General features: G+C 42.5%; 1 protein-coding gene across 19 annotated transcripts in view; it reads left to right on the forward strand.

The window, feature by feature from the left end:
- Nucleotides 1-25,244, forward strand: part of SLC15A2 (solute carrier family 15 member 2) — a 52,155-nt gene that overhangs the window by 7,370 nt on the left and 19,541 nt on the right. For 7 of the 19 annotated variants that reach the window (XR_015804909.1, XR_015804908.1, XM_014871758.2 and 4 more), the window contains exons 1-11: nucleotides 5,963-6,095; nucleotides 9,397-9,484; nucleotides 10,096-10,237; nucleotides 11,972-12,064; nucleotides 13,155-13,254; nucleotides 18,276-18,366; nucleotides 20,403-20,480; nucleotides 23,098-23,180; nucleotides 24,177-24,263; nucleotides 24,575-24,664; nucleotides 25,003-25,047. Coding sequence is in view for 17 of the 19 variants with exons in the window: in XM_014871758.2 (XP_014727244.2) it covers nucleotides 5,964-6,095; nucleotides 9,397-9,484; nucleotides 10,096-10,237; nucleotides 11,972-12,064; nucleotides 13,155-13,254; nucleotides 18,276-18,366; nucleotides 20,403-20,480; nucleotides 23,098-23,180; nucleotides 24,177-24,263; nucleotides 24,575-24,664; nucleotides 25,003-25,047 (1,029 nt within the window). In the remaining 2 variants the exon portion in view is untranslated. Of the gene's footprint in view, nucleotides 1-5,575; nucleotides 5,635-5,768; nucleotides 6,096-6,450; nucleotides 6,526-8,781; nucleotides 8,886-9,396; nucleotides 9,485-10,095; nucleotides 10,238-11,971; nucleotides 12,065-13,154; nucleotides 13,255-18,275; nucleotides 18,367-20,402; nucleotides 20,481-23,097; nucleotides 23,181-24,176; nucleotides 24,264-24,574; nucleotides 24,665-25,002; nucleotides 25,048-25,244 lie in introns of those variants that run through there. The other 12 variants (XM_088168270.1, XM_014871761.2, XM_014871762.2 and 9 more) reach the window with 12 other exon arrangements.

Below are 25,244 nucleotides of genomic sequence, written 5' to 3' on the forward strand. Positions count from 1 at the left end.
TCGTCTTTCACTTCAGGCTTTGCATCCCTTGTTGCTCTACCAAATGAATCATCATATGTAGGAATTTATTCCTCATTTCATTTTGGAGTTTGATTGTGATCAGCTTAGGCTTCTAACTATTGCACATTGTAGCCATTGTTGTATGCTTCTCTTCACTCTTAAATTCAGGTGTCTCTTGGTGTTTCCCTAGTGCATCTTTCTGGTCCTCCTGCCCAATTCCACTGGATCATCTTCTGTCCAGCTAATTGCAGAGTTCATCAGGAACTGACTGCCTGCTTGTAGCCTTGACTTTATCTTGAGGTGATGATAGATATGGGGCCTTGAAGCAGGTGGGACTTGAGGGCAATAAAAGGATGAAGGATGTAGATGTCTTCAGGGCCATGATGTTGGGTGATGGAGACCACATTTTACTCTATTGCTGAACTCACTTCAAACTACTTCTGTGTCTGCAGAAATTATTTGGGATTTTCCCCTGCAGAAGAGTTTCTCTAAAGCCTCTCTGAAAGTCACAGCAGTTTACAGGAGGTTATGGGGGAAAGCAGAAAGGAGTAAACTGTGGAAGTGGAATAGAAAAACTGTTGATTTTCCTTCAGGCAGCTCGTGGCTTGAAGGCAAAAAAGGATTTGGGGGAACAGCTTGTAATGTTATATCTGCTTTCCTGTGTGATATGTGAAGAGCTGGGAACTGAAGCCAGTCTGTCAAAGGTTGGTGAAACCCTGTGTCTTCTCACAGCCTTAAACACTAGGTGCCCCACCTCTGGAGACCTTCACAATCAGGTTTGACAGGGCTTTGAGCAACTTGATCTAGTTGAAGATGTCCCTGCTTATTGAAGAGGAGTTGGAATGGATGGACTTTAAAGATCCCCTCCAGCCCAAACTGGAATTTCTTCTGTGATTCTATGATAATGAAAGACCTGTATAGTTAAGACCAGCTCTGTTGCTGGTGTACAGTGTCAAAAATTTGGATTTATGGCCAGCTTGAGATCCTGTCTAGTCACAGAGCCAATCCCTACCCTCAACCAGAAGTAGTAATTTTATTGAAAGATAGTGTAGCTACAGTGTGAAGTGATTGATCATGAACATCCATGAAAGGTGCCATGCAGCCTCAGAGGCTGTATTCAAGAAAGGCAGATTCCCTATGACATTCGAGAGCTGAGCAGAGATGACTTCAGATCAGAAATAAATGGAAGTTTAACTATTTTATTGGTGACCAAAGGACTGCTGCTGAGAAGTGAAACATTAACAGCAGGGTGAAAGAGAGCTGGGATTGCTCAACAAGGTTCATCTTCAGGCACGACAGAGCTGGGGTCATCCAAGGCACGGGAAGCGGCCGGAATGGCAGAGGGGGACTGCACACCACAGTCTGCAAAGGAAGCCCAAGCTGGTGAGGAAGTTTTTAAAGATTTCTTCTTGCTGATAGTAGGGGAAACTGAAGGCAAAAAGGCACAAGGAGGGATGACAAGTTTCTCTGATTGTTAGAGGTTAACTTGTGACGAGATGACAGCTCTTAAATGCAGATTAGGTGCTTGATAGTGGTATTAATCTAAATGCCTTCACAATTTTGAGTCTGTAATGGCTGGTGAATAGAGGAGAGATGTAGGTTTGAAGGCTTCTGGCATATTTTCCTGGTTGTTCAAATGATTTGATACATCATTTTCTTAAATTACTTTGAAGTTTAGGAGAAGTCTGCAGGCAATGGAAACCACTCTTGATCTGTATAAATCAGTTAAGCACTGCTTTTTCTTGTGATCAAAGAATTGGAAAAAATAAGCCAGAAGAGACCTCCAGAGGTTATCACATCCTTCCAGGGTCTGGTCACCAAGCCCAAAGTGTTGCTGCCACACATTCATTAGTTTCTTAAAACCTTATCTCACAAAGAGAAAAAGAGGAGAGAAATACATATATGGTAAAAGGGCTATAAAAGTATGGCCAGTATATATGAATTATAAATAAGACTCATTATTAAAAGACAAGTGTGGCTGAGCTGAAAATTAGGAAGGGATTGTACCACGAGATGAATGCAGGTAAAAATGAAGAGATTAGTTGAGTATAAACAGGATAAGGTGCACAGTACTGCAGCAGGGAGTAGTGAGAATGTGAGGATTGTAAGAGCGATGTGAAAATGCAGATTCTCTTTCTGAGGATTTGGGAACCCGAAAAAAATTAAATTATGAACCAAAAGTCATAGCAAAATGTATTCATTTTAATGAATTTCTGGCTATGCACGGCATCTGGTAGCTGAATATAACATTTAAGCATGAATCATCCTACAGACTCTCCAGTTGCATAAAGGATAATTCAGAAGAGAGGAGATCTTACAGAAAGCAGTCCTTGTTTTCATACTTATCAGGTGAAGTTGTTTGGCACAAGATTTTCACAGAAACTCAGGAGGGCACCTCATCCATATGCCTGCTCTGGGACAGGACCTGATATTTATGTAGTCCCTAATGCATTCTTATATAACAGACATCATGGGCTGTCTGAACCCTGCAGGCCGAGCCACACCATCTCTGTTCCAATGCTTATCTGTCCTCACTGAAAGCCAAATTGGAAAAAGGAGCCCCAAATATTATTTACTGAAAAAAGTCAATTATTTCTCTCATCCTCAACAAAAATGGATTATAGTTCGTCTCTCTGGCTGTTTTTCCTGTCAATGGGAAGGAGTAGCGTTTGGTATTTTTCTTTCCCAAATTTCATCATTTTCATTCCAGAGCAATAAAATGGTTTCTCCCATTTTGCAACACCATTTTGGAATCATACTCAGTTGTCCTTCAGGCTTCTTCACCCTGATTTCGAGCACAAACAAGAACACCATGCTGGCTGTGCTGAAGTTTTCTTTGCTCATGGAAAAGCTGAGCTCCCGCATGTTTCATGCTTTCCTAATCTGATGGAAAATCATTGATATTCTTAGAGAGATTTCCCAATTGTCTGCTATTATGGGCATTTCATATGGACCCTATTTCCTTGTGAGAGATCAGAGACATGAGAGATCAGAGTTATGATATATCACATACAGAGCTGCTCTAGCTGTTACTCCACTTACCAAAGAATAAAACAGTGTGGTTTTAAAGCATTTTTTCCAATCTGAAATGGCTGTTTTGTAATCCTTATTCTCCTTTTGGTGCTTAGAAGGGATTATCTGATCAAGTATCTCTCTCACTATGGAGGAACACTCCTGGAGGAACAATCTGCTTTTTTAAAGGCAGTGGTGATGCTTGTTCTGCTTTTACCCTTCACAAGGGAAGTGGCTCAATATGGTATTCAACACTTGAAGGTGAATTTCATCAGGCTCTGATGATCTGAGCACATTTAAGATATCCAAATATTATTTAGGCAGTTTTTTGTCTCATTTCACACATACTCCTGCTGGTTCATTTCAAAGGTGTTGCATACCTTTTTGCAATTTATTTTTTTAGAGAAAATTACAAAAAGGACACAAGTTTCCTGGCTTCTCTGGATGAGCTTTTGTTTACTTGTTTTCTGGTTTAAATAACAACTTTTCATTTTCCTTCTTCTTTCTCCAATATTGACAGCATTTCAAACACTTTTTCTTATTGCCTTTTATGTCCCCCTTCCTAGCTGCAGTTTATTTTGTGCCTTAGCTTTGCAGGCACACCTCTACTGCTCCGTGTTTGATCTGTTTGTCTATACTTGTCTTCAAAATGCCACCTTATTTCCATTTGTGGTACAATTCCTTCCCGATTTTCAGTCCAGTTGCACAGGTCTCCTTCTATCAAGTATTAGTCTGTATTTGTATCCGAGGTGCTTGCAAATTTATTCTCCTAAACTTGTTTTTACTTTTTGCTCCAAGTAAACATTTATTGCCAGACATTTGAATTCCTTTTCTTCCTTTCCGTCTGAGAAGACCTTCTGGCAGCTAATGGCCTGAACAGCTCTGCAGTGTATTAGACAAGTAGTATGTTAATCCTACTGACTGATAGGGATTTTCATGCCAGTATTAAAAAAAAGTCATTTAGCTCATGTGATGCATGGGGCTGTATACACACAGAGGAAATATAGCTGCAGGAGGCTGAAAACATTAATGCATCACACTGCAGCAGCGTGGGAGTGCTGTGCAAGGGATAGTGAAACCTTTCCTGTCTTTCATTTGTATTATTCCTTTAATAACTCTGCTGCTGTGTTTGCTCTGCTTGCCTGTGTATGGCAGAATACAGCAGGTTTCTACTGGGAGCTGTAGAGAAATACCTGGGGAATGAGATGCCAGCAGAGGGCTCAGAAATATTTCTGCTGCCTCTAGCAAGGGGTCAGACTTACAGGACATGAGTACTTGCCAGCCTGGTGTGTAGGAACAGGACCCATGTGAACAAAACCTCTTCTGCCCCCAACACTGGGTCTGCTTTTGAGCACTCGTGCCCATGAAAAAGGCTTGATAAAGCTGAGCTCCCTGGAGGCTGCACCCAGGTAAAAGCAAGGCTGTGCATGTGTGCAGGTCACTGGGTGGGCTGAAGACAAGGAGCTGGTTTGTGGCAGGACAGAGGAGGTATACCAAACTGTTGTTTTGCCACTGCTGTAGAAGAAAAAAATAACATGGAAGGGGTAGAACTTTCTGGCACCATCTGGAGTTTGGCCTTCAAGTCAGCTGCCCAGCTGACCCCATGTTTAGCTGCCCAGTTAGAGTGAAACGGAATCTCTGGGGATTTTTAGAGGAATCAATGCCAATGTGGATAGTAAGTATATGGATGGAATGTGGATAGTAAGTATACTTCCAATGTGCAGTCCATCACATCTGATTCCCTTGTGCAAGTGTTCTCCATGTCTTGTTAGCAATAACTGAAGCCAGATTAAGGATCTGTGGTGTGGCCAGAGGCCTCTTTCCTGGTTCGTTAGCTGCAAACCTGGTTCTGTGATAACAAAGCACTATCAGCAACTCAGTACTTGCACTAAGGATGAGTTTATGCAGACTCCTTGTACCAGCTGTGGATTCTGGGTGTGGTCTGTGCATTGCTGATAAGAGAAAGGAGAAATATTTCGGAAAATTCTTTTAACACTTGCCTTTTAAAGAAGCCAAGTGTAAGAGAAAGAAAAAACCTCTGCACTGTGCTGAGGGTACAGCAGAGCCACAAGCATTGAGGATAGTTTATGGGAAGGTTGTGAGTTTTGCTCTTCAATTGCAACTGATGTTGGAAGAATACTGATGAAGAGCTCCACTATTGCCATGGGAAGGGCATGGAAGGAGGGACAACAGTGTACCTGCAGGGAGCTGAGCCCACATAGCTGCAGGGGGAATCCAGGGACTCCCAGCATAGATAGGCTGTATTTGTTACATATGAAGCCCCAAAGTGATCTTCTGGATAATAGAAAGTAGAGAGAGGGATTGGGGCTACTTCTGGGTGCTGGCTGTGCCCCCTTGATTAAACTGTCCCATGGGAAAAAGCAAGGTCATTCTAGGGAGTTGGTGTGGGAATGAACCCTGGGTCACTTCACTCCTGCAGTAGCAAAGAAATGATTTAATACAATCTGTGACATCCAGCGTCCAAGGGTTTGGTGTGATGAGCATTTTAGTAGTTGTGTCTTGGAATGTGTGGCTTTCCAGTGAAATGAGATCCCTGCAGAGTAAACCTGTCATTACCACACTGGGAGGGAGATGCACGCTATGCTGCTAAATCCGCAGGCTGTAGGTGTATCCGGGACCTGGGATTTTTATTCAGCTCACATCTGTGCAGCATCCAGCACCGTGCTGGGCTGGTGCACGTACAATGGCTGGGGGCATGCCAAACAACCGGGAGGGGTGTGCCACAAAGTGCTGACAGCCCCAACCTGTGACTGATTCAGACTGTTTTCCCTGACTCCCCTTGAACTCTGAAGTTGTCTTTCCTGGTAGCATCTCCCTCCCCTTTCTGCCCTGGCTGCACAAATGTGCTCAATTAGGGTTAACTCAAACTGAATCAAACTTCGTGCCTGAGGTTGGAAATCTTCCCAGTCAACTCACCACAGCCACATAGCATGGTGGGAGACAAGGCGAGAGGGGAGATGAACGCTTTTCAGAGAAATGAATCCAAGGAAACTTTGTTCACTTTTATTTCTGCAGGAGATGATCCCCCCAAAGGAGATTTCTCTCTTCAGAAAAAATCCCCGGTAAGTGTTACTGCTGTTTTTCTTTGCTTTGCTTTCTGCTTAGCTTGTTTTAAACATTGCAAGATCTCTCTGTTCTCTCCTCTGTTATGCTCTGGCTAGAGACAAACACTCTTTCTTGCAAAGGGTTGAAATAAGCTTTAACAACTCAAGGCAAAAATCCCTCCACTAACCTGATTAAGTTAAGAAAGTGCAGTTTAAAGGGAAAACACAAACTGTCTGAATGTTTGGGGAAAAGAGTGAGCTTTTTTGTTGCCTTTTTCCTGAACACTACTTTCCTTGTGGAAAAGAACTTGGATCTCTGAAGTGGAAGGGGCTGTTGTGCATAAGAGGGAGGGAGCTGCACTCTGTTTAGTTTAATGAAACCCACCAAGGAAGGGTACCCAGATGCTGAAAAGCAGAAGGAAGGACAGGAATTGAGGACAGGCCGCTGGTGAGTGTTACAGAGCCCAACTGTAGTGCCAGAGCCTTGGGTTTTCATCTTTGGCTCTGATTTAAAGCCTGATTGAGGTGAATGTGTTGCTGCCTTGCAGCTTTGATATTTGTACAGGTTTTCAGGCTAATTCTTGTTGTGTGGTTGACCCCTAAAAACTGTTCACCGCATAAGATTCAGGAAGAATTTGGCTTATATTGCAGCTGCTTTGACTTGCAGGATAATATGTAATACTTGGTCTTAAAACTCACAGTCATGTCATTAGCAAGCCAACTATTTAACTCAATTTTAATTACTGTGTAGACATTAACTATTGGATATCCAGAACTCCTGGGAAATATTAATCTTTATCCCATTTTGCCATTAGTCAGCAAGAAGGAGAGCTGAAAACAAACGTCTCCTGTAGTGGGTACTTTAAATGAACTTTCTTTTTTCCAAAGACACAGTCTATCAACTTCCACAGTATCTTTAAGAGATCCATAATCCCACAGATCCCAGGCTTGCTGTGGCACTGCAGACTATCTGTGTGTTCATGAATCCAGGCTTAACCTCTTTGCTTTTGCTGGGGCTCTGCTGAGCACAGTCCTCTGTGAAAGCGAGCAAACTGCATCTGGCTCTCCGCATGGATGAAAGCTTCCCACTTTTGGATGTCCAGGCAGGCCACAGGAAGGTCAGTGATACAGTGGAGAGAATACATGAGGGTTTCTGCATGTGCTGATGCCACCTCATGACACACAAGCCAGATGGAAGTACCCCTGCTTGTAAGTTGTTGCTCTGTGTTTGTAAGCACTTACTTAGGGTCGTGGCTCAGGCACTTGGGAAAGTTTAGCTGGGAAGTCACTTCCCCCTGCTCTCCTTTCCATCCTTGCCCCTGCTTGTCTGTAGGAGGTGCCATTCCAGAGCAGGAGTGGCTGAAATGAGTCCCTGCACCTTAAACCGGTGCAGATAAATCCACTGGGACTGGTGCACTGTGTGTGGAGGGGTGAGTTCAGGCAGCAGAGCTCCAGCCACTAGTCCACGTGATTTGGACAGTCACTCTCTGCACCTCCACCAAATGGTATTAAATGCTATGAGTATGTATAGTGAGGTCTGGGAAGGAGAGGAAGAAAAAAATCCCTGTTGTACAATTTTACTTCCAATTTCCTAAAACGCCTCCCAGCACCCACACGAAGTATAATCTGCCTCTTCTGGATTCTCTTATTTTATTACGAAAAACTTGTTGGAGAAAAATATTCTGTGTGTGCATATGGTTGTGTGTGTGTGCATTTACAGCTCATATATGCCACCATTTTTAGGCTAATCTAAAAGCAGAGGCCCCAGTGCAGTTTCCAAGGGGGCCCACTCTTTCTTACAAGCCATACTGCTGAGCACAATGGTTTCAGAGTAAATCATAAATTAAATGAATAATTATGTGTTTACTTTAGTAAAGCAAAAAGGTCAAGAGTTTCTTATAAAAAGGCAGCCCATATTTAGTGAGAAAAATATATACATATATTATACATGAAAATATTTGTTTTTAGAGGGCTAATTAATGGAAAGGAAGGGGGAGGTGGGAGTTGTAGAGTTTTGATTTTTTACAATCAGTCTGTTTTGTTGCTCTTTCAAAATGTTGAGGAAGACAACATCATTAAGCTAGACTCATCTAAATTTGCTGCCATTGCTTTGGGAATCCAAATAAGCTAAGGTCCCTTGGTGGTGAAAGAAACCTGAATAAACACATCTATTTTGGTATTGTATTTGCATTTGGGCCTCTGGGAAGAAATACAGGAATTCATTATTTCTGACATGAGGCACAGAAATACATGTGAAGAGTTCATCTCACTTCACTGGCCCATACCATGCCTGTTTAAATCTATAAGTAAAATTACATCTGTTAATATCACACTCCCCCAAATTCCTCACCAAATCCTTGGCCAGCCCCTCTCTCCTGCTAATTGGCAGAGGCTGGGCAGTGCTGTGAAAACCTGCTTTCCTGTTGCGAGGCAGTGGAGCTACTAAGCAGCTGGAAGCTGAAAGCTGCTTAGCTCAGACCACTGTGGGGTAGCAAGAGGGACAGAGGCCCATACAAGGTCGTGCCAAGACTCATCTGTTTAATGCCTTGTATTTCACTGGGGAAGTGCTGATGTTAGCACTTGGAGTAAAGTGAGGATGGAGTAAAGGCAGGCTCAGAGAAAGAGTGGCCACGCTTAGACAGGTTTGACAGTCCCATCACTGTGTTTTTTTAAAGTTCTGATTAATAAATTGAATTATCCATAGCTATGCCAGCAATCTTGGAATATGAAATGGATGCCATGCCTGAGGGAGTGCTGGACAGAGGATTGATGTTCTGCTTCACTGAGTGATGGCACAGCTCAGCACAAGTAAGAAGCAGAGATTGAGAGGTAGCAGCTCTCTTCTTACATAGAAGCAGACAGCAGATCCCTGGGGTCTCCCAGTTTTTAAAGCAAGGTCTGGTACTAGAAGAGGGAGCAGTTTTGGGGCAGGGTGGCGGCTTTACAGGAAGTGCAGAAGGAAAGGCATCCAAAGGTGTTTTTTTGATCTCAGTGACTTTTTAGCATTGCAGTTGAGAGTTGGTAGCACCCTTCCAGTGGAGTTCCTGGAGCTACAAGCATGGTGGGCTGCTGACAGCTCACAAATCCCCATGACAGTCCTTACTGGGCCCATATCCAGGCTGATTCACTGGGGAGCCTTAATCAAAGCAAGAGTAGTGTGAGGACCGCTCTCTCCTTTGAGTCCAGCTCACAGGCCAGTCAAGCAGCTGTGGGCACTTGGTTTTTGGACTGGACTCTTCTCCACCATCCAGACACTGTAGGAGTATGTTGCTGGGGTGAAGGCTTTGACATTGGATATGTTCTTGTTTGTCTCCCACAGAAACTCTGTGGCTCCAACTACCCCCTGAGCATTGCCTTCATTGTGGTGAACGAGTTCTGCGAGCGCTTCTCCTACTATGGCATGAGAGGTATGTGGCCTGTGTCTGGAGAGTGACTTTCCCATCCTGAGGTCTTTACACAAACTGGATTGGTGTTTCTGAGCTGTGCTGTGTGTAGTATCAGCTGTCTTTCAAAGTTAATTGACATTTTGGAATGCGTATATGAACAGTGTACCCTAACATTGTTGCTATATCTAAGATGAGAAGAAGTTGGGACTGGAGGGCTCCAAATGTACCTTCCAGTCTAAATTATTATACAGTTCTCTATATGAAACCTGATTTTGGTGTCTTTCATAGTTGATGTGCAATCAGTGTGTTTGGGAATTGAATCTTACAGGCACCTAATCTGCAAATAGAAAATGTGCATAAACAGAACTACAGGTTAGGGTAAGATAAGCTAGAAAATATGTTTTTCAGTTTAACATAAATGTTTATGAGCAAAGGATGTCAGATACTCATATATCTCATTTTAGCTTCTCCTGTGTCAGAGATTATGAGGAACAGGTCTGGAAGCACAAATCTTTCCACAGCACTTCTCAGTTGCTAGACCAATCAGTAGTTTTCTTGCCATCGTGATCCTGCTTACCTGCAGATATACACATTAATTATCTGATACGATTTTTTTGTTTGTTTTCTTTTAGCTGTCCTGACACTGTATTTCTTAAGCTTCTTCCACTGGGATGAGAATCTCTCCACTGCTGTGTACCATGCCTTTTCTGCATTGTGTTATTTCACACCTGTCATCGGAGCCATCATGGCAGACTCATGGCTGGGGAAATACAAGTAAGTGAAGACATGTCTCTAATTCAGTCAGCATGCATCCATACCATGCAGCCTGTGCAAGGACAGTGCTGTGTGTGCTCCCAGTTTTGAGCTAGATCAGACTGCAGCAAAGACACACTTGTGAAGGTCAACTCCTCTCTGTTAACAGAGCTCATCTGTTTGCTCATGCTGTTCTGTGCTTGTCTAACACCCAAAGACCAATAGGCAACAAAGTTGAGACAAACGAAATGTTACAATAAACCTTTTCCACCACTGTCTTTCCATACCTGACTTCAGGAAGCTGTGGTGTAGGACAATTAACCCTGTTTGCTAAGGTCTGCTTCTGAGAAGGATTCAAAGATAGTGAGGAAGCAATGTCATCATGTAGATCTCACAGATTCAGATGAAGTGTCATTAACTGTAATGAACTTACACTTCTCACAGTATAGGTAATGTGCCAGCACACCCACTTTTATGCCCGAGAAACCTGTTTTCTCTCAAATCATCTCCATCAGCACATAACCAGGTAAACTCTTCCTAAGTAAGAGTTGGTTGTGTAGCCATCATCTACCCTGGAGTGGTGATGAGCAGCTGTCAGGGTGATGAAGTGGAGCTGAACTCTTCTCTCGTGGACTAAGCCTACCTGGCAGAAGAGTCTGAATAGGAAATAAACAGCTGCCATATGCCTATCCAGAAGAAAGTTCTTAAGGAGCTATCAGTGTCCTTTTTTCTCTCTGCTCAGTTTTAGTCATCTTCTTGTCCCTTTGAATGAAAAAAATAACAGTGGGGCTTTATTAAATTCATTATTTAAGGTCACCTAGCAATGTTCATTGGTATTTGAGGATGTCTATCTTGCAGCATGATGTGAGAACAGATGCTCGTGTGTTAGGCAAGAGACTTTCCTTGGAGTAACCCCTATAATTTAATGGGAAGTGGCTTTTGCTGGACCTTGGCCAATCTAACAGATTAGAGGGGCTTTTAGGAATGATCTGATGTGGTGCTAAATTAGCTATTGCAACCGGGGTTTGAATGCATCAGGGACCTCTTCCATGCTCAAAGCTCATAGGACTTCTTCTAGTGTTTCTGTCCTTACAAGTCCTTTGATTCTCTCTGTATGTGTCTTCAGCACATGAATACATAGATTTCTCTTAATCTAGAAGGTGGTGAAGGAATAGAACACACTCAAGAGTCTGATTATTCTGCTCATATTTCCTCTTCTCCCTCACCAACGCATGGGAGGCAGATAGATGAGCTCAGTCTTTCAGAGATACTTGGGACCCAAAACAGACTTACAATGAGGAAACAACACTCCTAATTCAGGTTTGTTGGTTAGGTGGGTTGAATGTGGGCAACAGTCTCTAGACATCCCTTCCAGTCAAGGGATTCACTTATGCCCATCCTACAAAATGCCAATTATTAGAAATCTGGAAAGTGATTTGGACATGAACAGTGCTCTTTTCTTTGCAGTCTTCCATGCATGACAAGACTGGAACACTTTTCATTTATTCTGCTCAGTAATGTCTATAAATAAAGCAGGGGTTATCCTTCCTTATCTGGATCCATTTGCATATTCCTTCTAGTATCCTCAGTGTTGACATGAAGGAATTCGAGCTGCCCCTGCACCACTGGTAGAACAAACCAGTTCCTTGTGTGTCTGCTGAGTAGAGCTGCCATATTAGGGCACATGGGCACACTCTGTTTTCAGATTGTACATCACCCTGCACCTTCAGTCACTGCTGTTTGCTTTCCTCACAGGACGATCATCTACCTCTCCATTGTGTATGTTGTTGGCCATTTGATAAAGTCAGTCGGTGCCATTCCATCCCTGGGCAACCAGGCAGTTCATGTGTAAGTAGCCCTTGAAGCCACAGTGCTGTAGCAGTTTGTGATTGTAGTTAGTTTACCCAAGCCTGTAACTTGTTTCATCCCCATTAAGACAGCATTTTGGGGGCTGTGCATGGATTACTTTCATGATGGAAGGGTTAGGAATGTCTGAGTAAGAGCAGAAGGGTGGATCTAGTGTGTGAACATGCCAGATGAATTTGGAAATCACCACACAGACTCTAACCCCTTCCACACAAGCACTGGGGATAACCCCTCTCTGCTATACCATGCTACTGGTTTGGTCTCCTCCATCCTACTGCCTGCACCAAGTTTCTTCCTCCCTCATTTCATCAGCACAGCTGCCCAGCTCAGCAAGGTTCCCCCATGTGCATGGGAACACAAAACTGAAATACATTTTCTGATGACAAGGGAAGGGTCTGTCTCTTCCACAGGATACAACCCTCTAGATTCTGAACTGATAGGCTTGTCAGAGTAGTGTCTCTGAAACCACCAAGCTGGTTTTGTCTGTGTGGTCATGGCTCAAAAAAAATGCACATGCAGGCAGGAGCACATGTTTACAGAACAGTTTTCTTTTGTCCCAGACCCGGCCTGTTCTGATACTCTTGTTCCCTAGAGACATAATCTGTCAGACCAACAATGGTATTTTGAAAACCACTGGGAAGTAGAAAGCACACAAGAATGAGCTTAATTCGAACAGTTTGTCTGCTCTTACCCAGGCTACAAGGCTGCAAAAAGTACTCTCCTTTTTCTTTTTTTTTCTTTTTCTCAATTGATCTCTGACAGCTTTTGTTGTCGTATGAGTAAAAATAATTCCACAGATCTTTGATCTCCAATATGTCCATTAGACCTCAGAACAACAAGAAACTGACAAAATCAGTTTGGCTAATTGACTGGTATGGAATGCAGAAATTGGGATAATTAATTTGTTTTTCAAATTATTTGGATAGTTAATTTGTTTGTTTATCTGGCTTATCATCATTACCCGTGTGCAAAAGACAATGTTAGCAGAGGAATCATGGTTGGGTGACACTAAAATGCTCTCATAAGCTCTGGAAAGGTTTTGCAATGGTGATATTTTTGTTCTTGCACGAAGGGTCCTCTCTATGGTTGGTCTGTTTTTGATCGCCCTTGGAACAGGAGGTATCAAGCCCTGTGTCTCTGCATTTGGTGGGGACCAGTTCGAAGAGGAACATGTAAGACTTCCTTTCTTTCCTAAAATCTTCAATGTCTGCTTACTTTGTGAGGACATTTATGTGATCAAAATCCTGTTATGCTAGAATAAGGACCAGTTTTCTGGAAAAGACATAGTAAGACATGAAGTAGGATGGTTTGCATAAGACTTGAGAGAATCTAGATGCTTCAGGAAGGCAAAATGACAGCAGAACAGGATTGATACTGGAAAGGACAGGTCATAATTGCATAAAATCATCTAAATGTTAATTGGACATCAGAGTAGTTGAAAAATCCTGGCTTGCATATCACGGAACTGTATATATCATGGATCAGCTTAACAGGGATGACTATAATGCACTGCAGTGGAATATGGCAAATGAAAGAAAAGACTATATCACCAGCCTATGCTTCTGTGGGATTTTTTTCCTCAAATCAGTCATAGCCCGTCTCTTAGATGTTGTTCAGATAGAACTGTAGGAAATTCGAGCCTTCTGCAAGTAATGCCAGAATGTTTTCTGGACATTCCATAATGGAGAGTTCTGAAGAGTTGAGAAAATGTTTCTGCTTAGCCATGTTTGTGCTCTGTATCCTTCGAATTGCAGTCCAGGTGCTGCTTTGTGTCCTCATTCCCTGTCATGAGTGCTTAGCCCCTCATCTGCACTAATCTCAAACTCCCATTATTCAGCACAGGGGCTCAACCAGGGATGAGGTAGTGCTTAAGGAAGCAAAGCAGGTCAGGAAGTGCTAATCCTCAAGCAAAATGCAATTGACTTCAAGTTAAATAGATTTATGTTGACCTAACACATAAATAAAAATTTCTATTTTCTTAATTACAAGTACTCAAATCAGAAATTGTGTGCATGGCATAAGTCTTCAAATCTGTAGAAAGCCACTGCTACAAAAAAGAAAATAAATGTCGGGGTCTGTGGTGAATAGGCTTAAACTCAGGGAGGATTGTTTAGGACTGACAGTGTGAAAATTTTTTCTAGAAATAGATCTAGAGAAATACTGGAAAATACTAGGGCCTTTGGGAGATGGAAATTCTCATCAATGGAGGCATTAAAGAAGGACATTAGACTAATAGTGTATCAGAAAAAGCACTGGTAAAGCTGGGTAAGAGTTGGCCCCTTGGACAAGGAACTCAGTAGGGCAGTTTTCTCCTGGTCTTTTGCAATGCCCCAATATGAAGTCAACATGTAATGAAATAATATAGGCTAAATTTATAATTTTGGGAAGAGTTGTGCTTTCTGCATGTGAACTGAGTGCTGCTGAAGTGATGACGCTTGCAATTACTAAGAAGTAACAAAGCATGAGATGTTCTGTGGTCACTTGTCCAAAGCAGATCCTCCTGCAGGCATGCTCACATGCTGTCAGTTGCACCTGGTGCTTTAGGGGATGCTGCAGAAGGGGGATCAGCAATGCTCTAGTGGTCACCAGCCTCCCCAGCTGGCACAAGTCTGACCAAAAGCAGGTTGGCAGCACAGCACGTGTGCTCTGGATATTCTGCATGCATCCCAGTGCATGGACATCCTGGCTTGCTGCACCAATGGTTGTCCCAAAAGAATTCCAAGAGGTCCAACAGCAGCATTTACACAAGTGCTGCTTCTATGAATATTAATGATTAATAGTGTTTATCCAGCATCTTTCAATTACCACCTAATTACAGTATGATAATATGTAGCACTTATCTTCAGAGTGTTTTATAGACTTCAGCTAATGAATCTCAGCACCTCTCTCAGGCACATACATATTATTATTCCAAATTTACAACTACAGCTGCGTTACAGAGAGAAAACCTGAACTGCCCGTGGTTGTATGGGCCTGTACCCATTCTCCAGCATTCAGACTACATCTCTCCAACAAATTTATCAACTACAAAAGCTCAAACATTCACCTGTGTGCTACCTTCAAGAAAAACTAATTTAGAGAAAGAAAACTGTAAAAAGCATTCTGATAAGAACAATGTGTTCTGCTCTATTCATTCTTTTTCAAACATTCTTTTCAAAATAGAAAGTATTCTATTTTACCATTTTGAAATGACTTGGCCTTTCAGAAGAAACAAATGTTTTATGCTATGTGATAGGAAGTTTAAGTCATCAGAATTGGAATGAGAAGTTTTGATTTTGTAAGGAATGAAAGGTTTGAGGCCAACCAGAATATTTCTTTCCTTTGGAGTGGTGTTTGAGGGGCATTATGTTTTATTTTCTTCCACTCCAGGTATGTTGAAATAAGTTTTGAAAATTCCCTATGTAATGAAGCATTTGATTCTCCCTTAATTTTCATGACACCAATAAACTTCATCTGAGTCCTTAAGTGTACAGGCTTAGTTGTTTTGTCTGAAAACTTGGGATGAGGTAGTTCTGTGTATAAATAAGTAAATTGCCCCTGCTATTCCTAGAGTAGTTTATGTTTTGAGGTAAATGCACAACATCAATCTGATCCTCTTTTAAGTAATTTAGGAGCATAATTGTCTTGGATCTGCCACTTTGAGAATGGTGCTACTACAGATAATGATGGGGACTGATTTGGCGAGAGGTCAGAAAGGGAAAACAGATTTATCTGCAGGAGATTTCCAAATGCCTTTGAGTATGGCATTAGAAGTCCAAGTTAAAATTGCCTGTACAAAATTATATTTATGATATATTATATGAATGTGAAGCTGCTGCGCATATTAATTAGGGACCAAAGCTGCTTTCAAACAGTGCAGTATGGTGTTTAAGGTGCTAAATAGCTTTCCTTTGTTTCTTTATTTTCTGGTTGCCAAGGAGATCAGGATTATCATGTACAGTACCTTTTCTTAAATTAACTAATCCAAATCATGTTGTTAATGTATGTCTGCTGTAAAGATTAAGACAATAGGAAGGAAATTCTTTATTCCAATTAGTATAATTTGCAAGCTGCTGGGCCCTTATTTTTGTAGTTATTTCAGCTTTTCTCTGATAATTTTTATTTTCATCACTAAAATCTGATAGCGTGTGAAATAAGGTGTCCCAAATTCTTTATGCATCACTATCCTCTTCTCTTACCACCATATTCTTTTTGGCAATTGTTGCTCTAGACTTTGTCATGTAAAGAGCTGCATGCTTGAGTTTATCACATCTCCCAGAAATTCTGATTTGCTCAGATATGAAGGGTTAGAGACATGTCATCACAATTTGGCTAGAAAAGGGCAGGACTGAGAGGGCTCTACTGTACCACCCTCGACAAGTCATGGGAGGGCTATCCAGGAATGGGGAAGATTGCTGAGGCTGCTCATTTCTCTAGTTTTCTTTACAGTGATAAATAGTCACAAAGGTAGAATGAAAAAGAAAATATAATTTTACAGTTTAGCAGAGGAAAGTTCTGGGTTATCAAAACCACCAGCAAGGAATGGAATATAACAGATAGTAAGGCCCACTGCTATTTTCTATTAACCATGAGAACATGCCATTGAGAGGGGTTTTATAAGGCTTTCAAATCCTTTAGTCCAGGATAAATAATTTAAAAGGAATGTATGGTTGCATGAATGCTCTTGGAAATAGAACCATGCAAAAGCCAAAAGCTCAAGTTGATGGCGTCTTCCTAACTGTGCTGGGTCAAGGCAGAAAGCCCTTAATCCAAGTAAGCTGACCCCCAGACTCCTTAATGGGTGGCAGTGGAAGGTAATGGGGCTCTCACCCTGACCTTCTCACTACCCACTTTACAAGGGGACATAAAGAGAAGCCCTCCCATACTCTCCCACCTCCCCCTCTTCCCTGCAGTAATCCCTTGTGATAAGAGGCTTTTTTTTCTTGCCATATGAAGTAGCAATATTTCCTGTTGGCTGCACCATCAGTTACAGGAAGTTTTGTTACATTGTTGGAGCTCAGGATTCATTACTTTACAGCTGTCCCCTTTTAGCTGCCTGCAATTCTTCACGTTTTCTCCAGTTTTCTAGCCTTGTGAATATTGTTGTCGCAGGGAGCAGACGGAAGCAGGACACATTAGAAGGAAAGGAGACAGAACAACGATCCCTGAGGAGTTTTCTAACACTCAGCTAAGTTAAAGCTTTGCATTCAAATGATGCTCAGGTCATAGAGATAAGGCTCAAGGTGCCCTAAGAAGCTCTCTGCCAGGCACCATGCTGTGTCTGATGCAATTTTCCCCAGCACCTTATCAACTCAGGTGTCCCAGATCTGCTGATACACATGAGCACAGGTGGGTCAGGTAGCCTGCTTTTGCTTCCCCTCTCTGCTGGCCCACCTAGGCACAGGAAGGAGGTTAACACTGTATACAGCACACACGACTGTGCATGTATGTCCCTTCCACAAGCAAGGAGAAACTGCAGGCACACATTTTTCCAGCACAAGGACCAAACTCTGCATCAAATTCTTGATTCCTTCCAAATTATACGGGAAGAAAATCAGCAGGAATGCTTTGACTCTATAAACTACAATATGTTACAGCTTAGGTTAAATTCAGAACTCTTTCTCTTAGAGTTCATTCCTCCATCATGCTCTTGAATTTGCTCCCCTAGATTTAATTTACCCTATTAGTTTGAGATTGATTGTCCTCACCTTGGTGGTCTTCTCTTTGTGGATACTTCTCAATTGCTGGCGCTCTTTCATCTATGTTGTGATTACCAGTTCCCTAAAATATACAGGTTTCTTTTTCCATTTCTACACAGGAGAGGAGGGGGGGGAAAAAAGAACTCAGACATGGAAGGAAATTATGAGCTTGTCAAACCATGCCAAATTGGATTGAATTAGGTGACAAAGGATCTGAATCATGCTACTTGTTCTGAATAAGTAAATGCTTTCCCCTCCTTCCACTCTCACAACGCTCTCAAAGCAGCAGCTTTTCCTCTGAAATGCCAAAAAGCCCCAAAGCACTTCTCAAGTAACGTGAGCTGATTTGTGTGAGCATTTACCATCACCTGAACAGAAGCTTGTTTGCTTAACATTTTATACACTTTGTGTCAATATTTACCCAGCCTTCCTAACAAGAGAATTGATAGTGTTCAATTTGCAAGCCCAATGCTGTGCATTAGCCATGACATTGACATTGTCTTCTCTTGTTTTAGACCTCGGAGAGAAGCAAGTTTTTTTCCATCTTCTATTTATCCATTAATGCTGGAAGTTTGATCTCCACGTTTGTAACTCCTGTGTTAAGAGGTCAGTGTGGATTTAGAATAAAACAATAAATTAGCTGCCCTCTAACTACTCTGCTGTGCATAGTTAGACTCTGATGACAACAGAATGGCAGAAATTATCTGTGGAGTGGTCAGTGTATTGCGTTTACACCTTGTTAATCTTGCTGTAGCAGCATAACAGATTTATAATACAGGCAGACAACTCATAGAAATTTTATTCCTGGTTGTATTTCAAAGCCAGCCTGAAGTACGGAATTAAAACATGAAAACTGGAAAGACCTATGTGGTCATCTAATCCCCACTGCCAGTGAAGGACTTGCCTTCAGGTAAACTATGGATGAGAAATGAGCTCTGCTGTCCTGTGCAGTATCAGGTCTGAAAACCTTAGCAGGGCTGGTTTTGGAGTCCTACCTTCTCCCTCCCACGGGGTGCTGCTGACTTCTGGAGGGCTCTGTCCTGGCGCTCAGGCTTGTCCGCGTGGGTCTGCTTGCAAGATTGCTGCCCTGAGCAACTAGCCTTGAAGACAAAGCACTATGCCCCATTTAAGACCTACTTTATATTCCAGCCTGCTTGCAAAACCCTTTTTAGTCCCTGAGCCTTGCTGCACTTACTTCATTGTATTGCAGCACTTCGAAGCCAAAGGGATTGGCACACTCTAAATACAGGCACAGAGGCAGAGCAGCAGGCCATAGGTGATGGGGACAGGGTCAAGGTAGTCTTCACATTTAATTGCCATTTTTTTAATTCCATTCCATGGCTTCCAGAAAGCTCTGTTTATTTGGAGTGTCATTTTAACAGGCTCTTGTCTCATGCACAAGGACAAAGACAAATGCTCTATCTCTTACTTGTTCATTCTCTAGTGTCTCTGGGTCAGCATTCAGCTGGGAAAGGTTTTTGCTTAAAGTAGTCAATGTGCAGATGAAAATCCAGTCCCTTGAAGCATCAAAACGTACCAGTACCAACTAGTTGCAACATGGAACTGGAGAGGATAGGGAAAGAGTAATATTTTTACTAAGTGTGAAATCTTTTCTTGGAAGAGCAGGAAATTCAGTTTGTAGACATTTGGTAAATATGAAATATGTACTTTTAGGCAGAGAAGTCCAACTCATTTAGCATGTTAAAAGTTCAGTGTGCCCAGAGAGCTCATGCTTTCAGTGTTATTGGATTTTAGCTAATTTGCTGAAAATAAATGAATAAATGCTATGCATGCACACAGCTGTGCAGCTGTGACTTTCCAGCTACAACAAACGGGAGCAGCTGAGGGCTTCATGGATTGGTCTCCTGTTAAATCTGTTGGCTTACTTTAGCCATTTTAATTTAACATTATCCATGTTAAGAATGCAGTAATGTCTAGCCTCTAGTATTCAAACACTGAGCCCACTGCTGGTTTGCTGTTTGCAGCTGGAGCACAGTGCAAGAGCTGACCTGGTCCAAGAGGCACAGGGTTTCAGTGACCCAGAGCTCAGACTGATTCAACCCATGCTGTAACACACCTGGTTTCCTAATGGGTTGCTGCAAGACCTGACATTTGGAGCAGGCTGCCCCTAGTGAGATGGGTGGTAGTGAGAAAGGGGATTGGAATTCTAAGGCTTATCTTGGGCTCCCACTTACACAGTGCAGGCATTGGCTTCCACTTTGTCCACTGTAGGTCGCTATGAAATCAGATTCAGGTTTTTCACTCAAGACGGATGCAGCACAGTACTGGTTATTTAGATCTAGTCAAATACAGAATGGCTTCAGGTTATTTTAAATGTACTTTTTTCCCCCCAATTACAGTTCCTAGTACTTCTTTATACCTATTTGTCTGCCCCCTCCCTTCTACCATTTGCATCAATATCCCATTATCAGCTGCTTTTGCTGGCAGACACTAACCCTGCTTCCAAATTGTCTTCATCAAGGGAGGACAACTGTTTCAAGGAGATTCAATTCACAGTGTCAAGCACCAGCAAAGAAGATTTAAAACCAAGGGAAGTGACTGATTTAGGGAATCAAATCAAAAGCACCCGTAACATAATTCTAAATGTAATGAGCTGCTTTTATTTCTGACTTCTTTTTCAGGGGATGTGAAATGTTTTGGAGAGGATTGTTATGCACTGGCTTTTGGTGTCCCAGCAGCACTGATGGTGTTGGCGCTCGGTGAGTGGAAACAGTGATGCCTGTAATAGGAGTTACAATTTTTGATTGCATGGATTGATGAGAAAATGAACAAATTCACTAATTCTGGATGGATACTGTGATGGAAAATTAAAGGATTCAAGGTCATCTAACAATTCCACAGTTCAGAATAGTAATAAATATCAGTAGTTCATTGATGGTGGGCAGACCATGGTTTTCCTGCAATCTTTAATCGTGATACTGTTAAGGGGGTGGTCTGATGGATGTTTCACATATAATTGTTTTGCTCTAATGCAAAGGGAGGCACCAAAATGATTCTCCTGATGGCTTGCAGCTTTGCCTATGAGCAGGCATGGCCTTTGAACGGCAATCTGAGCAGTCCTCAGAGACCACCAGCTTATAGAAGAGAAACTTATCATGCCACTTCTAACCTTTCCACTGGCTTCTTGCAGTTCAGGGCCATCTTAAATGGCTCAGACTTCTGCTGCCGAATCTGTGTGCTGCAGAAGGAGCTAAATGAGATGTTAGTTTGTTCTGAGCTGTCTTTCTTTGCTTGGCTAAAGTAATTCCCACAATTACAGTGACAACTTATTATTATGTTGCAATAAAAAGTCCTTATTATCGAAGTGTCAGGAGACATCCACAATCTCTGAGCTTCTTAACACTTGCATCTTAGCCCCGTTAATGTACTTGTCAAGATTTCTTCTTCAACCTTTATAAAACATTCGGCAATCTCCCCATTTTTACTGCAACTCCTTGGTGGCCAGTCCAGAGGACACCCCATTAGCTGCAGTTTCACAGCTGCAAGATGCTGGGAAGAGCAGTCCCCTTATTACACTGCATGTGTGAGCTTGGGACACAGCATGGGGTGACTTCTCATTCATCTTGTTACCTTCACTGAGAGACCAAGCAGTTCTGATTTCACCGCAGCATCTGGGATTTGAAAAGTTTGTCCCCCAGAGAATATGAATGTTGCTGTCTCCACCCAAATTTCCATCAAGGAGAAGAATCAGGAAACTGAAGAAATGTCATCAGGCCACAGCTAACATTGCAGCAATAATTTTCAAAAAAGTGCATGGTCACGGGCCTGAGAAGGTTCTGTTTTCCCCTGTGGCCTGTTCCTATCAGTTTAGGGCCACACTGTGTGCACCATGCTGTGATGAATGTTTCTAGCAGAGCAGTAGTTACCCAGGGGAAAATGAACGTGTAAATATTGCAGTTTCAGTGAGGGCACTGGTTGAAATGTGTTTTTAGCTAGTGCCCTGCTGCCAGATTCCACGTCCTGCCTGGCAAAGCATCTCTCTGTTCTTTTGTAACATGCTGAAATTCTCTGGGAAGAGATATATTTCACTATGTGAGCAACATGCAGAACTGGAGAAAATACCCTTTTGGCCCTGACTGGCCCTCTCCCTCTGTTCATGGAAAGCAAGATAGATTCAGAGGCAGGTTTAGAGTGAGATTTCTAGGCTGATACAATTCCTGAAGGATGGGGTAGATTGATACCATTTAATTCCAAATGCTAAACCTAGTGCAGGAACATCAGCTCCCAAAGGAGTCAATGGCATGGCCAGAAGGTATTTCAGCAAACCTAATGGATCACGTTTTTAAAAGCACCAATATCTTCAAATGGAGATGGTAAAAATTACACAGTGCAGCTACCCACTCTGGGTGACTTTGCACAAATGCAAAGTGCTACTCACCTAAACTGACTTCAGAGGTCTCTCAAGTTCTGCAAGTCAAACCTGGATGCTAAAGGTCTTCATAGTCAGACAAGAGCAAAGGTGAGTTCCTTGCAGTGTCTCAGGCCTCCTGTATTAGGACAAAAGTACCTGCTATTCTCCGCTGCCTGTGGGCTGACCCAGACAACTGGGTTAGTTTTAAAAGGTCAAGTGAATTTATTATATAGAGTTCATGCTCAGTTTTAAGGTGCTTCTCCCAACTAATCTCTTTGGAATTCCAGTGTGCTCAAAGACTCTCATAGAGCAGGATAAATGATACACAATCAGATAACTCCATCTCTGACAGGATTTTGAAGTCCCATTCTGATATTCTTTGTGCTTTGAGGGAGAAAACCAAGATAAAACAGTATCTTAAATTGTATGTCCCTTTGTGGAAACCATAAATGGAGGTAATTTCTGTTACTGTCTCTGTGAGGCAGGAATCTTTGAGCAGTTTCCACTGAAATGTGTGTGAGATGCAAGTGCACAAAACCTCTGTTGTATCTGGATTAATCCTCACGGGTTTCCAATGGGTGAGGGTTGATTTTCAACATCAGTTGCAGCAATTCAATGTGGATTGTACTTTAAGTTTAGTCTATGAAAAGCGTAGACAAAGTGATTTTTCAAAGTTTTGGTTCCCAGCATGAATCAGATGTGGAGGTGCCTGTTGTGCCAGAGCAGATATTAAGACAATGATGACTTTCTAGGGATCACACTGCCTCTTGTAGGATGTTGCATTTTCTTCCATCTGTAGGCATTAAAAGACTCCTGTATATTTATTTAGTTAGAAGTGCAATTCTGTGCACTCCAAGGGCAGAGCATTTCTCTTGAATACAGGGGTGGGGGATCCTTTCCAGAAGCCAGTGCAGGACAGAGCTTCAGCCATGTGAATCCCCATTTGGATTATAATATTTTTTCAGTTGTGTTCATTGCTGGAAGTGGACTGTACAGGAAAACACCACCACAAGGAAACGTCTTGCTGGAAGTGTGCAAATGCATCGGTGTAAGTGTGTGTAATTTTCCTTTTCATGCGTGACTCTGAGGTTGCAGGACAAAAAGGTGCAAAGGGAAAGGGGAGGTGACTTTTGGAGTTCTTCTCTATGCTGCTTTGAGATGTCTTACTAATGAGCTGTAAGGAATAAGAAACATATTTAGGTCCTAGTTTATTCTTTTAGCATTTCAGTTGTTTTCCCTTAGCTCCATGAACTGTTCAGTTGATGTCAATAGAACCATGAGTGGCAGATGCTGGTGGAAACTGAACTGAAAGGAAAATTGGGAAACTCAGAGAGTATCAGATACATGACTCCATTTTTTTCAGTTGAATAATTTTTCTGAACTTTATCAGTTCAGCAGACAGTAATAGCACACATTCATATTATGGACATTCAGCATGTTCATGTAAATGCAAGAGACACTTGCTGAAGTTGCATTAGAGCCTTATAAATTGTTTTTCATGGTGTGTGAGCTGAATACGGTATGTGAAAAAATATTCTCTTGTTATTAGGTGGATAATGATGTTTCTATTTCAGGGAGCTGTTGCTAACAGCAGATGTTTTCTTTTTATGTAGGTCAATCCTAGTGCCAAATTTACCTTGGGGAAACAGGCGGGATCTTAAAGACAGGATTTCTAAGTGAGGTCTGCCACTTTTTTTCCAGTGTGGCTCTGTGTTTTCAGTGACTGAAGCACACAGCATAAACAGGCCAGGAGCTGGACTTCAATGACCCTTGTGGGTCTTTTCCAACTCAGGATATTCTAAGATTCAATGGTTTTATGATTCATTCCCTCACCATGTCTTTAATCAACCAGTGTCATAGAAACTTCCCTGCAGACAATTCATCATAAAGCATCCAATCTGAGATTTTAGAGGTATCCAGCAACCCACCCCCCTCAATGTACTGGCACTACTTACATTTCGAGATGGAGAAGGTAGCCTTGAGTTGGGAATGTGACAAGGGAAGGTATGGCATGAGTGAGTTACTCACCTGTTTTTCTCCTTAGTTTGCTATTAAAAACCGGCTGAAAAACCGCTCCCGTGAGATTCCAAAGAGAGATCACTGGCTGGACTGGGCATCAGAAAAATACTCGGTAAGTGATGCTGTACCTGGCAGGTTTGGAGTGGGAAGGGGGAGATGGGCAGACAGGGGAGACAGTAAGACTGGCCTGGCCACACCATTTCTCACATGCATTTTCCTGTCCCTTCCCACATCTGTACTCTCCTGACCCTTAATGGACGGTTTAGGTGCTGCACTGAAATGTAGAAATGCAAACATATCCACTGTCACAAGTAAGTGCAATGAAGAACTGCCATGCCGAAAGGAATAGGAGTTATGCTTTGTGGTTTGAATCACCTGTTGGCTTTACACCCCTACCTTACCTTTTTGCCTGTTCCCTTTTAGAAACAGCTGATTGGGGAGGTTAAAATGGTGACTCGTGTTCTCTTCCTCTTCATACCACTGCCAATGTTCTGGGCCCTGTTTGATCAGCAGGTACAGTACAGTGTGTACAGCTCTGCCTGCCAGCCTCGGCTGGCACCTCTGTCCTTTTGGGGTAACACCAAAGCATCCTGGGGACACAGCGGGCCACACTCCTACTAAGTGTCCAGGGCCTTCCACCATCACTGCTGGTCAGCCCTTCAGAGTCCTGCCAGGTGTCTGGCACAGGAGAATGAGAGGGGAGAATGTGCCCTGCCTAATGACAGGTGTTACAGGGAAGGGAAGGAATGGATGGAAAATAAGACCTCCATCACTGTCCTCTTCTCTGTCCCTGTGTTTTCTAGCCCCATAGAACATCTTGAAGGCTTCACAGCTGTTTGTTTTCTCCTTAGGGATCCAGGTGGACTTTGCAAGCCACAAAAATGAATGCTGATTTTGTAAGTACTAAATGTCACCAGGGCTGGTAAGACTAGTAGTAACATCCCTGCTCTTGCTTATTAACCGGAGTCTTGCAGTACTAAGAGCGTCTGCTTGGTGAATCTGGGTGAGTTTCACTTTTGGTGCTTAGAAGCCAGAGGCTCTGTTCATGTAGCCATGTTCAGTTCATCACAGCTCATCTCATCTAGAAGTGAGG

Source organism: Sturnus vulgaris, chromosome 7, assembly GCF_052056855.1.
Source record: "Sturnus vulgaris isolate bStuVul1 chromosome 7, bStuVul1.hap1, whole genome shotgun sequence".
Taxonomy (NCBI): domain Eukaryota; kingdom Metazoa; phylum Chordata; class Aves; order Passeriformes; family Sturnidae; genus Sturnus; species Sturnus vulgaris.